The sequence below is a fragment of the Aethalodelphis obliquidens genome, unplaced genomic scaffold, assembly GCF_003676395.1.
Source record: "Aethalodelphis obliquidens isolate GAN/ISIS:26980383/991018 unplaced genomic scaffold, ASM367639v1 scaffold7, whole genome shotgun sequence".
NCBI lineage: Eukaryota > Metazoa > Chordata > Mammalia > Artiodactyla > Delphinidae > Aethalodelphis > Aethalodelphis obliquidens.
This window is the reverse complement of record NW_020837951.1, coordinates 8,461,214-8,476,312: the sequence shown is the minus strand read 5'-3', so window position 1 is coordinate 8,476,312 and position 15,099 is coordinate 8,461,214. Positions and strand designations below refer to the sequence as shown.

The following is a 15,099-nucleotide window of genomic DNA, read 5'->3' as shown; positions in this document are numbered from 1 at the left end:
GTTCCCTTTGTCATCTTCATTCTGTTCTTTCCAGTTTGAGAATCAATAATAATAAATCCATCTGGAAACAGGGATCCCCACAACACAGGATAATTAGCATCCAGACCAAACCTTGCGAAAGGAAACCTGTTACCCGGGGAAGCCTGGACAGTCTGTAGCAGAAAGCCTGCACGCTATGCCCGGGGTAGAGGCCCAGATGGTTGGATTTTCTGTTCTTTTCGATGGCACTCTAACACACCACCTAAGATATCTCAACATTTGGAAATTTCAACATTTGGAAATTTTTTAAAAACTGTTATATTTGTCACTTAAGCTTAAAACTTTCCTAGTGAAATTTCTCTCTGTATGTATAGTAATTTTAACTTAAATGATTTAAAAAATCCATGAAGGGAAAATCATTTATTCATTTGAAGAAATGACATAAAAGCACTCCAGGCCCTACAGCTCCACTGGCTCAGCTCGAGATGCAGGGCCAGGATCCAATACGCTCTTCGTCCAGAGTCATCTCAGGGGCAGCTGAAGTGCTGCAGAGGTGGAAGGGGCTGTCTCAGTGTTCCCGGGGCAGTCTCTGGCCTCCCTCCCTCCTTGCTGCTGACTGAGATCACTGAGAAGTGGGCTGTGTTACTTTTACAATAGTACGTGACGCACTGCGCTCGACAAACCTGGCAACCTTGTCTTAGACACTGTAGTATGATGCTCACTTAATGCTGCTTTCTTTATCATTTTTTCTGGGGGAGTATCTCAGGGTTATGATACAGTTCACGGCATCAGTTCACCACAGCAGTCCATTCGTGTGACTAGTGAGCTGGCCACAGAGGCCTGAGCTCCAGGATTTTCTAGATTACGTTCATTTTGCCAAATCGTTGGGATTTCCAGGCCGCAGGATGCCAGCTCACCACTTGTAACAATAACAAGCTGGTGGTTTATCTCCGGGGCTGTAAATAGCCTGAGCATTTAGCCGAGTGTCCTCCCTGCAAAGTGCCTGAGTAATAGAGGGAGAGCTACTGCACTCCCAAGTACCCCAGGAGGAGAGAAGAGAAAGCAAAGCTAGGAGGAAGATGACCCGACTCAAGCTCAAGGGGCTTTTGTTTATGAAGAAGCTAGCAAAGAATGTTCTTGAAATATCACTTGATTATGTAGTTTGTAATGAATTTGGAAGTCTTATTTTGTTCAACAATAACATTCTAGAAACATGACAGCATAGCACGTGAAAACAGCACAGGCTCTGGAGGCAAGAGAGCCAGATTGAGTTTTCCCCACAAGCCCTGTGACCGTAAAGGCCGAGTGCTTGGTGGCTGTAGTCACCCTCACCGTCCTCACAATGCCCTTCTCCAACCCTCCGCCGGGCCTCAGGCGCATGTGGGACCAGCAGGGCTCACCTGGACAGACCATCGCTTGACCTCCAGAAGGAATGGAAGCCACGCGTGATCTATCTCGTTCTCTATTTTAGACCACAGTCTAATGTACATATTCCCTACCTCATAATGGGAAATAAAATATAAGGGGAGAAATCCATCTAGGAAAACAATCTTCTTAAAGTTGCCTGTGCCTCCCTGGCCATGGACCGTCTGTTGTGAGGGATGGGTGGTTTCTGTGTGTTATCTGTGAAGCAGCGTGGTTGACACCTAATGTGGCCCCAAGAGCAGATCATAGCTACTGATTTTTATATATTTAGGGTTAACATATTTAAAGAAATCAGGACTTCAGACTTAGCTATACATTAAAATGCTGAGTTGGGCTTCCCTGGTGGCTCCGTGGCTGAGAGTCCACCTGCCGATGCAGGGGACACGGGTCTGTGCCCCGGTCTGGGAAGGTCCCACATGCCACGGAGCGGCTGGGCCCGTGAGCCATGACTACTGAGCCTGCGCGTCCGGAGCCTGTGCTCCGCAATAGGAGAGGCCCGCGTACCGGAAAAAAAAAAAAAATGCAGAGTAGAAGTAATTCCAGACAATTTGTCCAGATATGATACAAATGAAATATCAGATTTATCGGGAGCTTCAGTTGGGTCCATTTACCGGAAGTCAGGTGCATGTTACGTTTTCTGTGGGAGAGCTCTGTTGTTTTAGAAACTCCGTAGTATGAGGCTAACTTAATTCTATTTTCTTTATCTTATTTTCACAGTAATGATGTCTTTGTTATCAGAACCTTAAGAGTTCTAATAACAAACCTAACAAATCTACCAGCTCTTTTACAAGGAGCTGCCTGGAACCTGGTACATGAAATAGTGATGGAGAGTCAGGTCCCAGGCAGCTGGCACCTGGGGTCAAGTCAAGCATTTATAGAGTGATTTTTACACCAGTTGCCCCCTAGCCTTTCCATGGGAATGTGTAGTATCCCAGTGGCTAGGACACCCTTGGGTTTGAGCCTTGGCTGAGCCACTTACTTGCTGTGTAATCTTGGCTAAGTTACTTAACCTCTCTGAACCTTAATATCCTGGAAGTTACAAGTCCAGGGACCAGTGTTGGCTCTGTCACTGACAGACCCTGGGACAAGAAGGCTATGCCAGGGGATCCGAGAGGCCTCTAACAAGCTCTAATATTTTATGATTTTATGGTCCCCTCTTTATCCACTGAGAAAACAAACTGAGCTGATTATGTTTTTCTCAGGAGAGAAAACAGCTAGAAATGTCTACTCCTTTTGGTTTCTAAAGATTCATTTCAGACAAGGCCTCACTGTGGCAGCTGGTGGTCACACTGCCTTTTCTTCTCTGGTCAGTCCCTAGGATGGCGCCGTGGCAGGAGGGCTGGCATGTGCACGGCGGTGCCTGGGCTGCGCTGAGGAGTAGTGTCCTGGGCCTCCCAGAGCCACCTTGAGAGCGGGCTCTAGCCGAGGCTCCATGCTGTCCTCTCCTTGGACTCTTAGAAAGTGACCCCTGCAGCCTTCCTCTTTAGCAGACCTGATTGACGTGCATGCACAGGGCACCCAGGTGGAGGAGGAGGTTGGGGACGTGTAAGCGTGAGGAAGAATGGACAGGAGGAGGGAGGGCGGCAGCCACGGGACCCCCCAGGGGAGAGGGCCACAGGCGGGGCCATTTGGCCCAGGCCTTATCACAAGCATCACCCTAATGGAAATGCCCTTAGGTCTGGCCAGACCTGAGAGAGACGGGACAAAACCCAAGCGAGACGCCAGGGAAGCCGGGAGCTGCCTGGGCCTCCGTCACTCAGGCTCTCAGAGGCCTGGGCCTGGCCTGGGGCCAGCCTGTTACTGTGTGGCTGGGAACAAGCTGGTGAGCGCAGCTTCAGATAAGGGGCATGGATCCCTCAGTCCCCTGGGGAAGGGCGTGCTGCGGGCTGAGCGGCCCGGACAATGAGGAGAAGAGTAGGTGGCTCTGAGGTTGCGGAATGAAAGATTTAGGAGCTGCCAAGGCTTGAGTGCAGAGGTGTTTAATTGCAGAAGTGTCTCTGGCTGAGTGATGTCCCCAGAGCAAAGAATCTGTTGGGCCAGAGCACAGAGGAAGGTTTTGTCTTCCAAGACCAGAACCTGCCCCCTAAGTTCTCAGAACAGGCCTGATAAGAGCTCTCTGCCGATTGGCTGAGAGTGACCATCTGCCTTTTCCTCATGTCCTGGTCCAACACCAGGAAAGGGCAGGGCCTCCCAGCCTCTCTCCAGGCTCTGCCCGCCCCTTCAGCTTCTGTAGCCAGGTGCTCAGTCTCGGCAGGGAATGCCTCACGTGGGGAGTGCAGTGGTCAGATGAGTCACAAGGAATCAGTTACTGACAATCAGTACCAACATTTGGGAAGGCTTTGCTTAAAAAAAAAAAAAAAGGTAAATTATAGTGGATTCAGATTACCTCTGTAATAAAACCACTGCCATTCCCTCCATGCAGGTGTGCTTCCTTAAGTGGGAGGGAAAGGGGTTGGGTGCACGCAGGAGCCTTGGAATGCACACATTCCAGGCTGAATTATGCACGTGAAGAAGCAGGAGAGCCAAACTACTTGAGGTGCCAGGATTAGGGCCACGCCCCTGGGTCTTTGCACGGACTCATCTCCACTGGGGCCCCACTAGTAACTCAATTGCCCAACTCCCAAGTCCACCCGGTAAACTCTTACAGATCCTTCACTCTTACGTCCCCACCTCCGTCCAACTTGTCCCTTCTACTGCAGGCAGACTCAGTCATGCCACCTTAATAGATGTAGTAGTGCCTGTAGGCGGGCACTTAGCACCCCGTGGTGTTACCATAGTGACTGCACAGCCCATGATTGTCACTGCATTCCTGATTTCAGGTACTTTGTTATGTTGGTCCCATAAGTTCTCACACCATTCTGGAAATTTTGGCTTTGACAGGTGCTCTCTCTCAGAGAAATCCTTTGTCAGACCTGATGTGCTGATTTTAGGGTCTAGAACTGGTGGGCACTGGATAGGTCCCAATGCATTCATGAATCTGCCGTCTCCCCCAGACTAAGTTCCTGGAGGTTAGGACTGTCGTTTTCACAAGCCCCCAAGTCCAGCACTGTGATTGGCAAAGAGTAGGGGCTCAGCTGTTGTTGGCTGCCCCACATGATGTATATCACATGCCTGATTGCATTGAGTTTCCACGGCAACCCTGTGATGGTATGACTCTTCTCCCCATTTTATAGAGGAGAAAATTAAGGCTCGGAAGAGCTAAATAACTTTCTTATGAGCGAACAGCTAATAAAAGGTAGAGCTTGGGTGCAAACTTAGGTCTTTATTCCTACACTATGTATCCACCAGCTTAGTTCAAGCTCAGGAATGTCCTGGAATTGTTGAGTCAGAAACCAGAGATGCTTAAGCAAGAGGAGATCTATTGCCTAACTATTGAGGTCAGCCTGCCTCATGTCAGAATTATATCATTCAGCTGAGCATTCGGTGCCATGGGCACGTTTTACCCTCTGGGTGTTCTATCAGGATGTATTAGCACACTCTGCCCTCTCTTTTGGAACTCCCTGTTTAAAATAGACATGTGTACAGATGAACCAGTCATCAGCTGTAGAAAGCTAGAGCTAAAAATGGTCTGTTTTTTACATTTCAATCTCCTATTTCAAGATGAAGAGACCAAGACCAAAGGAAACTCATAGCTACCATGTATTGAAACTTACCATGGCCCCAGAACTGTGATAACAACATGTTGTGCAGTATTTCATTTAATCCTCAGGTAGGCACTATTTTAATCCATCCTCTATTAATAGGTGGGGAAACTGAGGCTCTGAGGGGCTCTGAGGGGCAAAGTGACTTGCCTAATGTCCCAGAGCTAACCAGTGGGGGAATCAGAATTTGAACCCAGGTCAGCCTGCTCCAGAGCACAAGTCCTCAACCTGCACACCCAGCAGAGGGCTTGGCTGCGAGGAAAGATGCTCTGCCCTGCACCTGGCTACCCCCACAGACCTGCAGACAGCGCCACCCTTGTCTTTTGCGTGGGCCACCCTCGTGCACTCAGGTTCAGGCTTCTCTGGAATTAGCAAGAAACTGCTCTTCCCAGTACTGGTGGTTATTTTCAGAAGTGTGAAATAAATGTAAAACAGGATATTTTCAGTAAAAATATCTCTGACTTGAAGCAGATACATGGTTACTTTTTTGCAAAGACGAACGTAGTCCTCATATGACAGCCCATTTGTAAGGCACACAAGGTCCTGGTTGAATGAGAGACTGAGCTTCAGAAGGCTGGGCTCATGCTCCCCCCGGAGTGAGGATTCCCAGAGTCCTCGGGCACAGAGGAGTCAGCCCCAGCTTTAAAGTGAAAAGGCCTGAACTCAGACTCAGCCTGAGGATCCTAAGCCTGTGAGCAAGTCACTCATCCTCTCAGTTAACCTTCCATAAGGAGCTGCAGGGGTTAATGATGTAATAATATACATGAAAGCACCCGGCGCCAGTATCTGGGTCAAGCTTCAAAACCTACCAGCAGCCCCATTCCTCCCGCATGATGATATTTTGAGAATTACCATATTTATTTAAGATGAAACATGTATTTAAGAGTGTATGGAATCATCACTGAAAATTCTAGATGCATCCGACGCTAGGAAATGTGTGGGCTTTAGAAAGTTCTCCTTCCTCCCCTGCAGCCCCTCCCTACAGTGTGTTCATCATACTTCTGCTGTGATAACACTTTCTTTTCCTCTGGTCTGTTGTTTCTTCCGTGAGCATTTACTAAATGCCAGTTCTGTGCCAGGCACAGTACGAGAGCTTGCAGGAGAGACATCCTACCTGCCAACACAGAGCACCTCTTGCAGAGCCCAGAAGACTCAGGCCTGGGTTTTTTCCTATCAGAAGCCAGAAAACACTTGTCTTCTGAGATTCCCCTGTCTCCTGGTTCTACCTTGGAGCAGCCACCTGAGGAATGTCCCCCTCTCACCCCACCGGCTCCTGCGGCTTGGCCCAAGGGACCGCTGGGGGATTGATTGCGCAGGCCTTTGGCCCGGCTTCAACTTGCCGCGGCTCTTCCCCCACTTGTGGTCACAGCCAAGGGAAGCCTGGTGCCCGGCCCTGAGGCCCAGATGTTGCAGGTTCCCGGAAGGACTTACCCGACGGCTTGTCTGTGGAGGATGGGAGGCTGGTGAGGGTGGGCATGGTGGGCAGAGGGGGCGGCAGCACCTTCAGGTTCTGGTCGCTCTGGATCTCGTTGGTGGAGATCTGGTTGATGATGCGGTTGTAGGGGGGCGGCTGGTAGGCGCGGGGCGGGGCGGCGGGGGGCGGCTGGGGCACGGGCCGGGCGGCAGGCACCCGCTGGCAGTGCTCCTCCAGCTGCGCGATGATCTCTGACTGGTTGTGGGCCAGCGTGGCCAGGTGCTGGTACTTGTGCTCCAGGTCCTTGTACTTGCTGGCCAGCTGCAGCATGTCAGCCGTCTGGTTGAGGATCCTGTTCTCCAGCTGGGAGAGCTCGAGCGCATTGTCCCGCTTGCGGATGATCTCGTGCAGGAGCTGCATGTAGAGCTGCGTGACCCGCGAGTTCATGTTGCGGCTTTCCTTGCGCAGCAGCTTCACCTCGCTCACGATGCCGCCGTCCACCTCCACGAGCTGCTGCAGCGTCTCGATCTGCCGCTTCTGCTTGAGCAGCTCGTTGTTGAGCAGCTCCAGCTCCTGCTTGTGCACCCGGTTCTCCAGGAGCACCTCGGGCTCCTTGGAGTTGACGCAGATGGCGCCCGTGACCCGCTGCTGGGGAACGATGAAGGTGTAGGTGCACTTGTCCGAGGACTCGCCGGCCCGCTTGTACCTGTTCAGGTAGATGAACTCGCTGGGCGAGCCCTCCTCTGTGCCCTCAAAGCCCTCCTTCTGGCCCACAGCCGCTCCCAGGGCGGCCAGCAGTCCCAGCCACCAGCACGTCACGCACAGCGGCCTCATGGTCCTTGCAAAATGGGGGTTCTTCTTTGAGAGCAGAGACTATGAAACCCTGGAAGTAAACAGAAGGGGAGACTCAGTGAGGGTCCTGTCACTGCCAGCGGCCTGTGCCAAAAGGGAGCTCAGCCTTCTTATCGGGCAGATGTTTCCAAAAACACAGCTTCAGGAGGCAGCCCTTCCGGGAGCCACAGAAGGAGACAGGCAGGCCCGGCAGAGGTGGGAAGGAAACAGGAGGGGACTGGGCATCTGAAGGCAGCAGGCCGAGGCCCCGCCGCTCCTGGAGCCTGAGAACCACACGAGGGCAGCTTGAAGCTGGGAGGGGAGGAAGAGGAAGGGTTGTCCCATCTCCCTCCTCCTCTGCCTCACACTCCTCAGACCATTTAGCTTCCCTCTGGACGTGCCCTTTGTAACACCCATCACAGTTGAGATGAATCTGAATTCTGTGAGATCTCTTCATGGATCTGCGGTCCATAAAGGCCGGTGCTGTGTCTGTTTCCATCCTGTATCCCCAGGATGCTGCACTAAGCAAGCTTTCTGCAATATTTGTTAAATGAATGATTTGCTAGACATAGTATGGATGTGTTCAGTTTGTAATGAACAGTGTCAATGGAAGGATGTGTGTAGTCATGTGGCTTTGGCCTGTGTGTTAGCCAAGCTACAGGGCCCAAACAGGAGCAAACAACTCTTCTAAGTCCAGATATTTCCCGCAGCCAGTAACTGCACGGTCCCCATCACTGCAACACGATTAAGCCAGGTGGGAGCAGAAAACAGACATGTGTCTCCAGATTTGTTTCAGTTCTATTCTGACCACTTGTTCCTTCCCCAGATATCCATTGAACATCTGTGGTATGCCAGACGGTGTGCTGGCTGCTGGAGATGCGGCTGCAAACAGGACAGAGCCAGCCCCTGCCCTCACGGGGCTTACCCATCGTTACACAGCCCCTAAGTGCCGTGAGGCAGAAGTAGTGTATGCAGTGGAAGGGTAGAACAGGGAACTGACCTAACCAGAGGGGTCAGGAAAGCTTCTCTGAGAAAGTGACCTTTATGCTGACCCTGGAGTGTTGAGTAGGAGTGAGCCAGGCCAAGAGGGAGGGGACATGCGTGCATAGATCGCTCCTCTCACCTACTCAAGGACGTGGCTCCAGCAGCTCTCCCCCAGCTCTCCGGCATGATCACATTTTTTTCTACAGCCATGCTGTTATTTCTTTCAACTTAAAGAAAATCCTCTCTTGACCTCACATCCCTTGTCCAGCTACTGTTCCATTGCTGTGCTCCCCTTTTTAGCAAAACCCTCTGAAGAGTTGCCCACACCCACTGTTTCCAGAAAGTCTGTCTCCTCCTGTTCTCTCTTGAGCCTGTTCCCATCAGGCGTGGCCCCGTCCCCTCCATTCCAAGTGTCCTAGACAGGATCGTCAGGGGCCTCACTTGCCAGACCAAGTGGCCAGTTCCTGGTCCTCACTGATACGTTGCCTCTCAGCACCCGGGGGACATGGCAGATCACTCCCTCCTTGGACTTCCTTCCCCAAACACCACCCTTTCTTCCTGTCTCACTGGCTACTCCTCAGTCTCCTTTGCTGGTTCATCCCCAACCCTGTCCTGGGCGGGGAGGGGTTGGGCAGAGCTCAGTCCTCAGACGTCTTCTGTACCTTGGTGATCTCATCCATTCTAGCCTGGGCCTCACCCTGAGTCCAGACTCATATATCCAACTGCCTCTTCGACATTTCTGCTCAACTACTGCTGCTGCCACTGCTACCGCGCATCTCAACCGTAACTCATCCGGAAATGAACTCCTGGGGTTACCCACATCTCCATCCCAGCCTGTTCATCCCAGTTTTTCCTGCGTTAGCAAGTGGCAACTCTGTTCTTCTGATTGCTCAGGCCAACAAACTTGAAGTCATCCTTGACTCCTTTCTTCCCGTCATACCCCACATCTAATTCACCACCAAATTATAATAGCAATATCCTGGGACTGTTCCCAGGATCCTACTGCTTCTCCCCACTTCCCCGGGTACAGCCCACCTTCACCTCTCGCCTGGACCTGACTGGTCTCCCTGCTCCTGCACTTGCCCATTACAGCATCTCCTCAGCCCAGCAGCCAGAGTGAACCTTGTAAAAAAGTCAAATCAGGTCACTCTTCTACTCAGAATCCTCTGGTGGCTCCTCGTCTTGGAGAAGAAGCTATGGGTCTCTAAGGCCCCCCGCTCTGGCCCCACTCCCTCCCTGACCTCATCTCGCACTTGCTCCAGCCATGCTGGCTTCCCGGGCGTTCCTTAAGCGCACCGATGGCGCGGGGCCTTTGCACTTGACCTGGCCTAGAACACTCTCGGCCCCTTCCGTGTTGCACCCCCCCACCCCCCCACCCACCGCTTTCAGGTCTTTGCTGAAATATCACCTTCCCAGTGAGGCCTTCCTGCTTATTTAAAATTGTGACCTCGCCACCTTCCCCCTCCAGAGTCCTTGTCACCATCAGGCATATAGTGTCTCCCTTCCAACCCCCGAGAGAGGAAGCTCCATGAGGGCAGGGGGCTTGTCTGTTTTGGTCACTCCTCACCCATAGTGCCTAGCACAGGGCCTGGAATATGTAGGAGCTCAGTGAATATTTGTGGACTGAATGAAAAGACACAGCCACCAACAGTTGCCGTGAAGTGGGGAGTGCTACGAAAAGGGGTGTAGCAGGCGGGGCCGGGGAGCCCCAGGCAAGTGACTGCCTGAGGGCGTGGGCGTGTATTACATTTATTACTACCATCCCTAACATCCACTTAGTGAGTGCCCACTGTGTACCTGACCCTGCACTCAACATTTTGCAAGGGTTTTCTACTTTATTGAATTCTCACAATGGCTTCTTGGTAGATACTGTTGTTATTTCCGTTTTAGTTTTTTGTTGTTGTTATTTGGTTTTTGTTTGTATGTTTGTTTGGCCACCATGCGCAGCATGCGGGATGTTAGTTCCCCGACCAGGGATCGAACCCACACCCTGTGCAGTGGAAGCACAGAGTCTTAACCACTGGACCGCCAGGGAGGTCCCTCCATTTTGCAGATGAGGAAACTGAGACTCAGTGAGGCTAAGTGACTTGCCTAAAATCACACAGCTAGAAGGTGGCAGAACCAGGACTCAGCCCTGGCCTGATGTACTCAAACCTTCAAACTCTTAATGACTACACAGAAATGTTCTTAATCTGGTTTCTAGTAATAGAGTATTAGCATCATGACTTTCTGTTTTCACATTAATTTACCCTAAAATAACAACCATACCACAGAACCTGAAGGTTTTGTCTTCCCCAGACCCCTCTGGGGGCTTCTCTGGTCGGCAGCCTGGACAGCAGGAAGTTACAGAACAGACCCCGTGCTCTCCAGGGCCACGCTGAGCTGCTTGAATGAGGAAGCCCCAGCTTGGTTCCGAAGGCCAGCTCAGGCCTTTCAGGCCAGGCAGAGAAAGGTGTTTGGAGCCTCTGGTGTGGGTCGGACTATGAGGTTAGGGCTGCAGTGATGTTAGTGTAAACCTCACTGAGTTTGTGAGCGTTTGCCTAGTTTCCAGCGCACTTTTAGCTGCTCCTGTGCCGGCGGCCACACCCAACCCACACCAATGGGAAGGAGCTGCCCTCCTGGGCTGGGCGGGCCTGCCGGCACTGCCTTCCCACAGGCCGCTCACCTGCCTCTCCATGCTGCTGTGATGCTGATTGCGGATGCCGGCGAGGGCTCCACCTTGGCCAAGTTACTGCCACAGGACCAGGAAGGCAACTTGGCTTCAGGCCTCGAGACCTGGCATGGTGGCACTGTTTACCACTGAGTTCTGTCCCTTCCCAAGTGTGGGCTCTCACAGCTTCCCAGGCAAAGTTCTGTGCCCTTGGGCTTGAGATCCTGAAGGTTGAGCCTCTTCTGTGAAGTGGGGTGATCCAACCCACCTTGCACAGTAGCTAAGGACTGTGGAAGTGCTTCCGAAACCAGAGGTGGGGATGGCATGATAGCAGCATGAGAGCACCAGCAAAGCCGACTGGCGGCGAGGAGTGCTGACCACATTCCGGCAGTGTGTCCAGCACGTGTACCATCTCCTTGATCCTACCATCCCCCCCGAGGAGATACCAGGACTAACTCTCCCATTTGACAGCCGAGGGCCTTGTTCCATGTCACAGAGCTGGGCCTGCCCAGGAGTTCTGTCTAGCCTCACCTCCCACCCTGAAGCAGTCCGCTGGTTGGACTGGTCCTGGCTGTCATGGGGTCCCTAGCATCTCACACAGCGCTGGGCACAGAGCGGGGAGGCACCAGACGTGCAAACGCAGTCAGAAACTGTGCAATCTTTAAAGAGCATTTCTTGTAGCTGTTCAATTAAAAAGAGAACGAAAAAAAATAAAATAAAAAAAGAAAAGAGAACGAAACTTGACGGTTAACACTCGTACAGCTTTTTAGGTTCACAAGGCCCTATACATACACATTATCTATGTAATCACCACGACCTTCAGAGCCAGTTAGTAGTAGTATGCCCATTTTGAGGGTGAGGAAACTGAAGCTCAAGAGGGTGTCAGGTAACGTGCTCAAGGTTGCATTGCTGCTGGTGGGACCAGTCATGAAGCCGCATGATTTTGGGTCTTACTGTCACATTTCTGTGGGGTCTGGGCTTGGCGGGAGTGACTTGGAGCCAATCGGGTTACAAGAAGGAAGGGAAGGAACAGGGCACTGTGCTAGGTGCCTGACATACACTGTCCCAGGGAATCCAGCAAGGTTGGTATTCCCCCCAGTTTATAAATGGGGGCACCAAAACCCAGACAGGCTAAGTGACTTGCCCAGGAGTACATGGCAGACAAGAGCCAGAGCTGACTCAGCCTAGAGCTGGGGTCAGCCTGACACCAAGGGCTGTGCTCTTTGTGCTGCCTTTGGCCTTGGCGTAATTTATTTTCCTTAAAGGTCAACCCCCTCCTCAGTTTTTTGCAAGTTTGGCAGTTCTTAATGAACAGTAATGAGTTTGTTTACTTTTGCTCTCTTGATATTTATTCAACTAATTGCATCCCAAGAGAAATAACTCCCCAGCATTCCAGCCATCTTAGGCCTGGAGAAGAACTCAACTCCAATCAAAGAGGTGCTCCTCAGTTTCTTCCTATGACCAACAAAGAAAAGCAAATCCAACTGTTTTCCTTGGCTTCAAAGTGAAAATAAAAATGATTCTTGAAATTGCTTTTCCACATTGTATTGTGAGGAGTTTCCATTATGCACGGGTTTCCCTCCCCACAACTGGGGCTGGTGCGACTGAGCCACATGACGGGCTCTGCACACTGGGAGGCCACCTCCTCAGGGTCTGGGGTCCCACCCAGCCTCCGGTGGGCAGCTCTAGGTGTCCCTGTTTGGCCTGCTGTGGTGGGACCCCACACCGCCTGTCCATGTCCCTCTCAGCACTGCAGCCCCGCAGCCCAGGTGAGGGGCCACTTTGTGGGAAGAATCGTTTTCATAAGACAGAGCTGTGTGTCCTGCCCTGTGGCAGAAGCTGCTTTCCCGGGGTCATCTTGTGAGTTCTCACCCCAAAGGGTAGGAATAAGAAAATTTCAAATACTGAAAAAAATAGTAACTACAACCAATTATCACCATGATTCAAGCACTTTATAAACATTATCTCACTTCATCCTCCCAACAGCCCTGGGAGGGAAGCCGTTATTTCAGGGTTGCTGTGCGTGGTGGCCCAGGTTGTGCACTATGCAACCCTAGGGAGCACAAGTCACATTCACAGTCTTTGTAGTTTTGTATATTTAAATCACAGCAATATTCTAATTCCCACAAAGACGCTTTTAAGGCTAACGGCAGAGCTGACAGTTGTCCCCATTGCAGGTGAGCAACTATTGAGGTTCAAAGTCCATGAGTCATTTTGCCCAAAGTTACCAGCTTAACTAAGTAGCAGTTGGTAACAGAACCCCAAGATATATACCATGCTGCATGTATGGAAGTGACAGGAAAACTCAAAGGAGATTGTTCTCTGACAACTGCCCCCACTCCAAAGCAGGGGGAGAACAGGAGAGCTCTTGCAACCCCCGGGACTGCTGGCCCTGAATTAAATCCAGCTCCCAGGATGGTGTTTCATCATTAGTCCACGTTGTAGTCCTGTCTGGGGGCTCACAGAACCCATCCCTCCCTCCCCAGCCAGCCCTGCCCCATCATTCTGTGATCACAGATGAAAGCCAGGTATGAGTCCAGGCCAGAAGCACTGCAGGAGGCCTGGGCCCCTTTCAAGGCAGCAAGGGAATCTGGAACTGCCACCTGGCCCCAGTGTGCCCGACGGGCCCCTGACAGGAAGCTAGGAACTTGAGCTGCACTTGAGTGAGTTTGATGGAACTGAGCATGAATCGTGATGTTAAACCAACATCAGGACAGAAAGAAAAAATCAAAACTTTGAAGTTGACAGTTTTTCCTGCCAAAGCTGGTTGAGATGTATGATGTGCAGTTAGGTAGAACCAAACCAACTGGTAATCCAGGCTGAGGGAGGGATCCAGATAAAGGAAAATTCCAGAAGAAATGGCCCTAGAGGGCCCAGCTGACCACATGACCAATAGGATAGATAATAACAGCTACCGTTTGTTTGTTGTGAACTTACTATGTGCTCAGCCATGCTCTATCTCATTGGCGCTTACAACCCTATGAATAGGAGACCATGCATGCTGGTTGGCCCCAGTTAAGACCTATTATCTTATTAATTATTGACAGCACCCTGTTTTATTCTCCAAAGTGTCCTGATTGAGTAACAAACTATTTGGTCTCCTTACCTAGGAGAAAGGTATTATTATCTGTATTTGCAGTAGAGGAAACCCAGGTCCAGAAAGGTTAGGTCACTTGCCTAAGGTCCCTTGGAGTAAATATCGGGACTGGGATTCAGCTGTCGACTGCAAGGTCCATGTCCTCACCTCCATCAAGAGAAGCTCTCCAACCAGTATGAGTAAAAGGTGCCTGTCTGTTTGCTCAGTGGCCAAGATGCAGGTTACTTCTTAGTCACTCTTGACTGACAAAGTAGAAATAGCTTTCGGGTCAGCACAAGGGTGAGTCTTGTTGGATGCTAGAAACAGTTCTTGATTATCCAGGTGGTGAGACCCCAAAATGGGCATCTAGGATGAGCAGTGGTGTCCTCACCTTAGAAGCCCTGGAGAAGGAACTGTGCATCACTTGTCCTGGTGATTCATCGCCAGCCTGGAGGCCAGGGAGGGAATAGCCACATCTCCAACTGCCATCCCTTCCCAGCCTAGGATTCTGTGAATCATCCCCACCGAAAGTCAGTGTGGGTACCCAGGGAGTCTGGAGCTGATTCCCAGACCCTGCCAGTTCAACTCTAATAAGACCTTCGAATGAGCCGTTTGTCCAGCCAGCCAGCCTTCCATCCACTTAGCCTTCCCAGCCAGCCCGCCATTGTGTATTGCTGCATCCTGGGTCCAGCCCTGTCGTGGGTTCTGGGAACACAGGCGTGAACCAGAGCAGCAGGTAGATAGGATCAGACGGATTTGCCTGGAAGAGTGGCAGTGGAGGGTCAAATCTGCCTGATGCTCCTGCCACTGGTGTGTTGCTGGCTCCAGGGCAGGGCTGAGTTCATGGAGGAGGTGGGTTGTGGTCATACTATGAGCTCATGGGGCAAGAGGGGATGTGGTTAGGCGGCGGGAGCTCGTTGCCTTTGCCAGGGGGACGAGGGTGCTGCTGTTCCTTTTCCGCGGTACATTATTTGGGAACCATTTTGAGGTGGTCCCAAAGCCTGTGCACTGAGCCCTCTGTGCCAGGAGCCTCAGCCAACAGAGCAGAGGCAGGAGAGTCTGCAGAAGCCATTTCAGAGCCCGGCTCCTGCGTTGGCTG

General features: G+C 51.5%; 2 protein-coding genes across 13 annotated transcripts in view; one reads left to right on the top strand and one right to left on the bottom strand.

Moving 5' to 3' along the window:
* Positions 1-15,099, top strand: part of RALGPS1 (Ral GEF with PH domain and SH3 binding motif 1) — a 287,901-nt gene that overhangs the window by 170,437 nt on the left and 102,365 nt on the right. The window lies entirely within an intron of this gene.
* The window catches only part of ANGPTL2 (angiopoietin like 2), a 33,988-nt gene that overhangs the window by 13,235 nt on the left and 5,654 nt on the right, over positions 1-15,099 (bottom strand). Inside the window, exon 2 of the mRNA XM_027104831.1 lies at positions 6,477-7,342. Within this exon, the coding sequence (XP_026960632.1) occupies positions 6,477-7,293 (817 nt within the window). The 5' untranslated portion in view covers positions 7,294-7,342. The remainder of the gene's footprint in view (positions 1-6,476; positions 7,343-15,099) is intronic.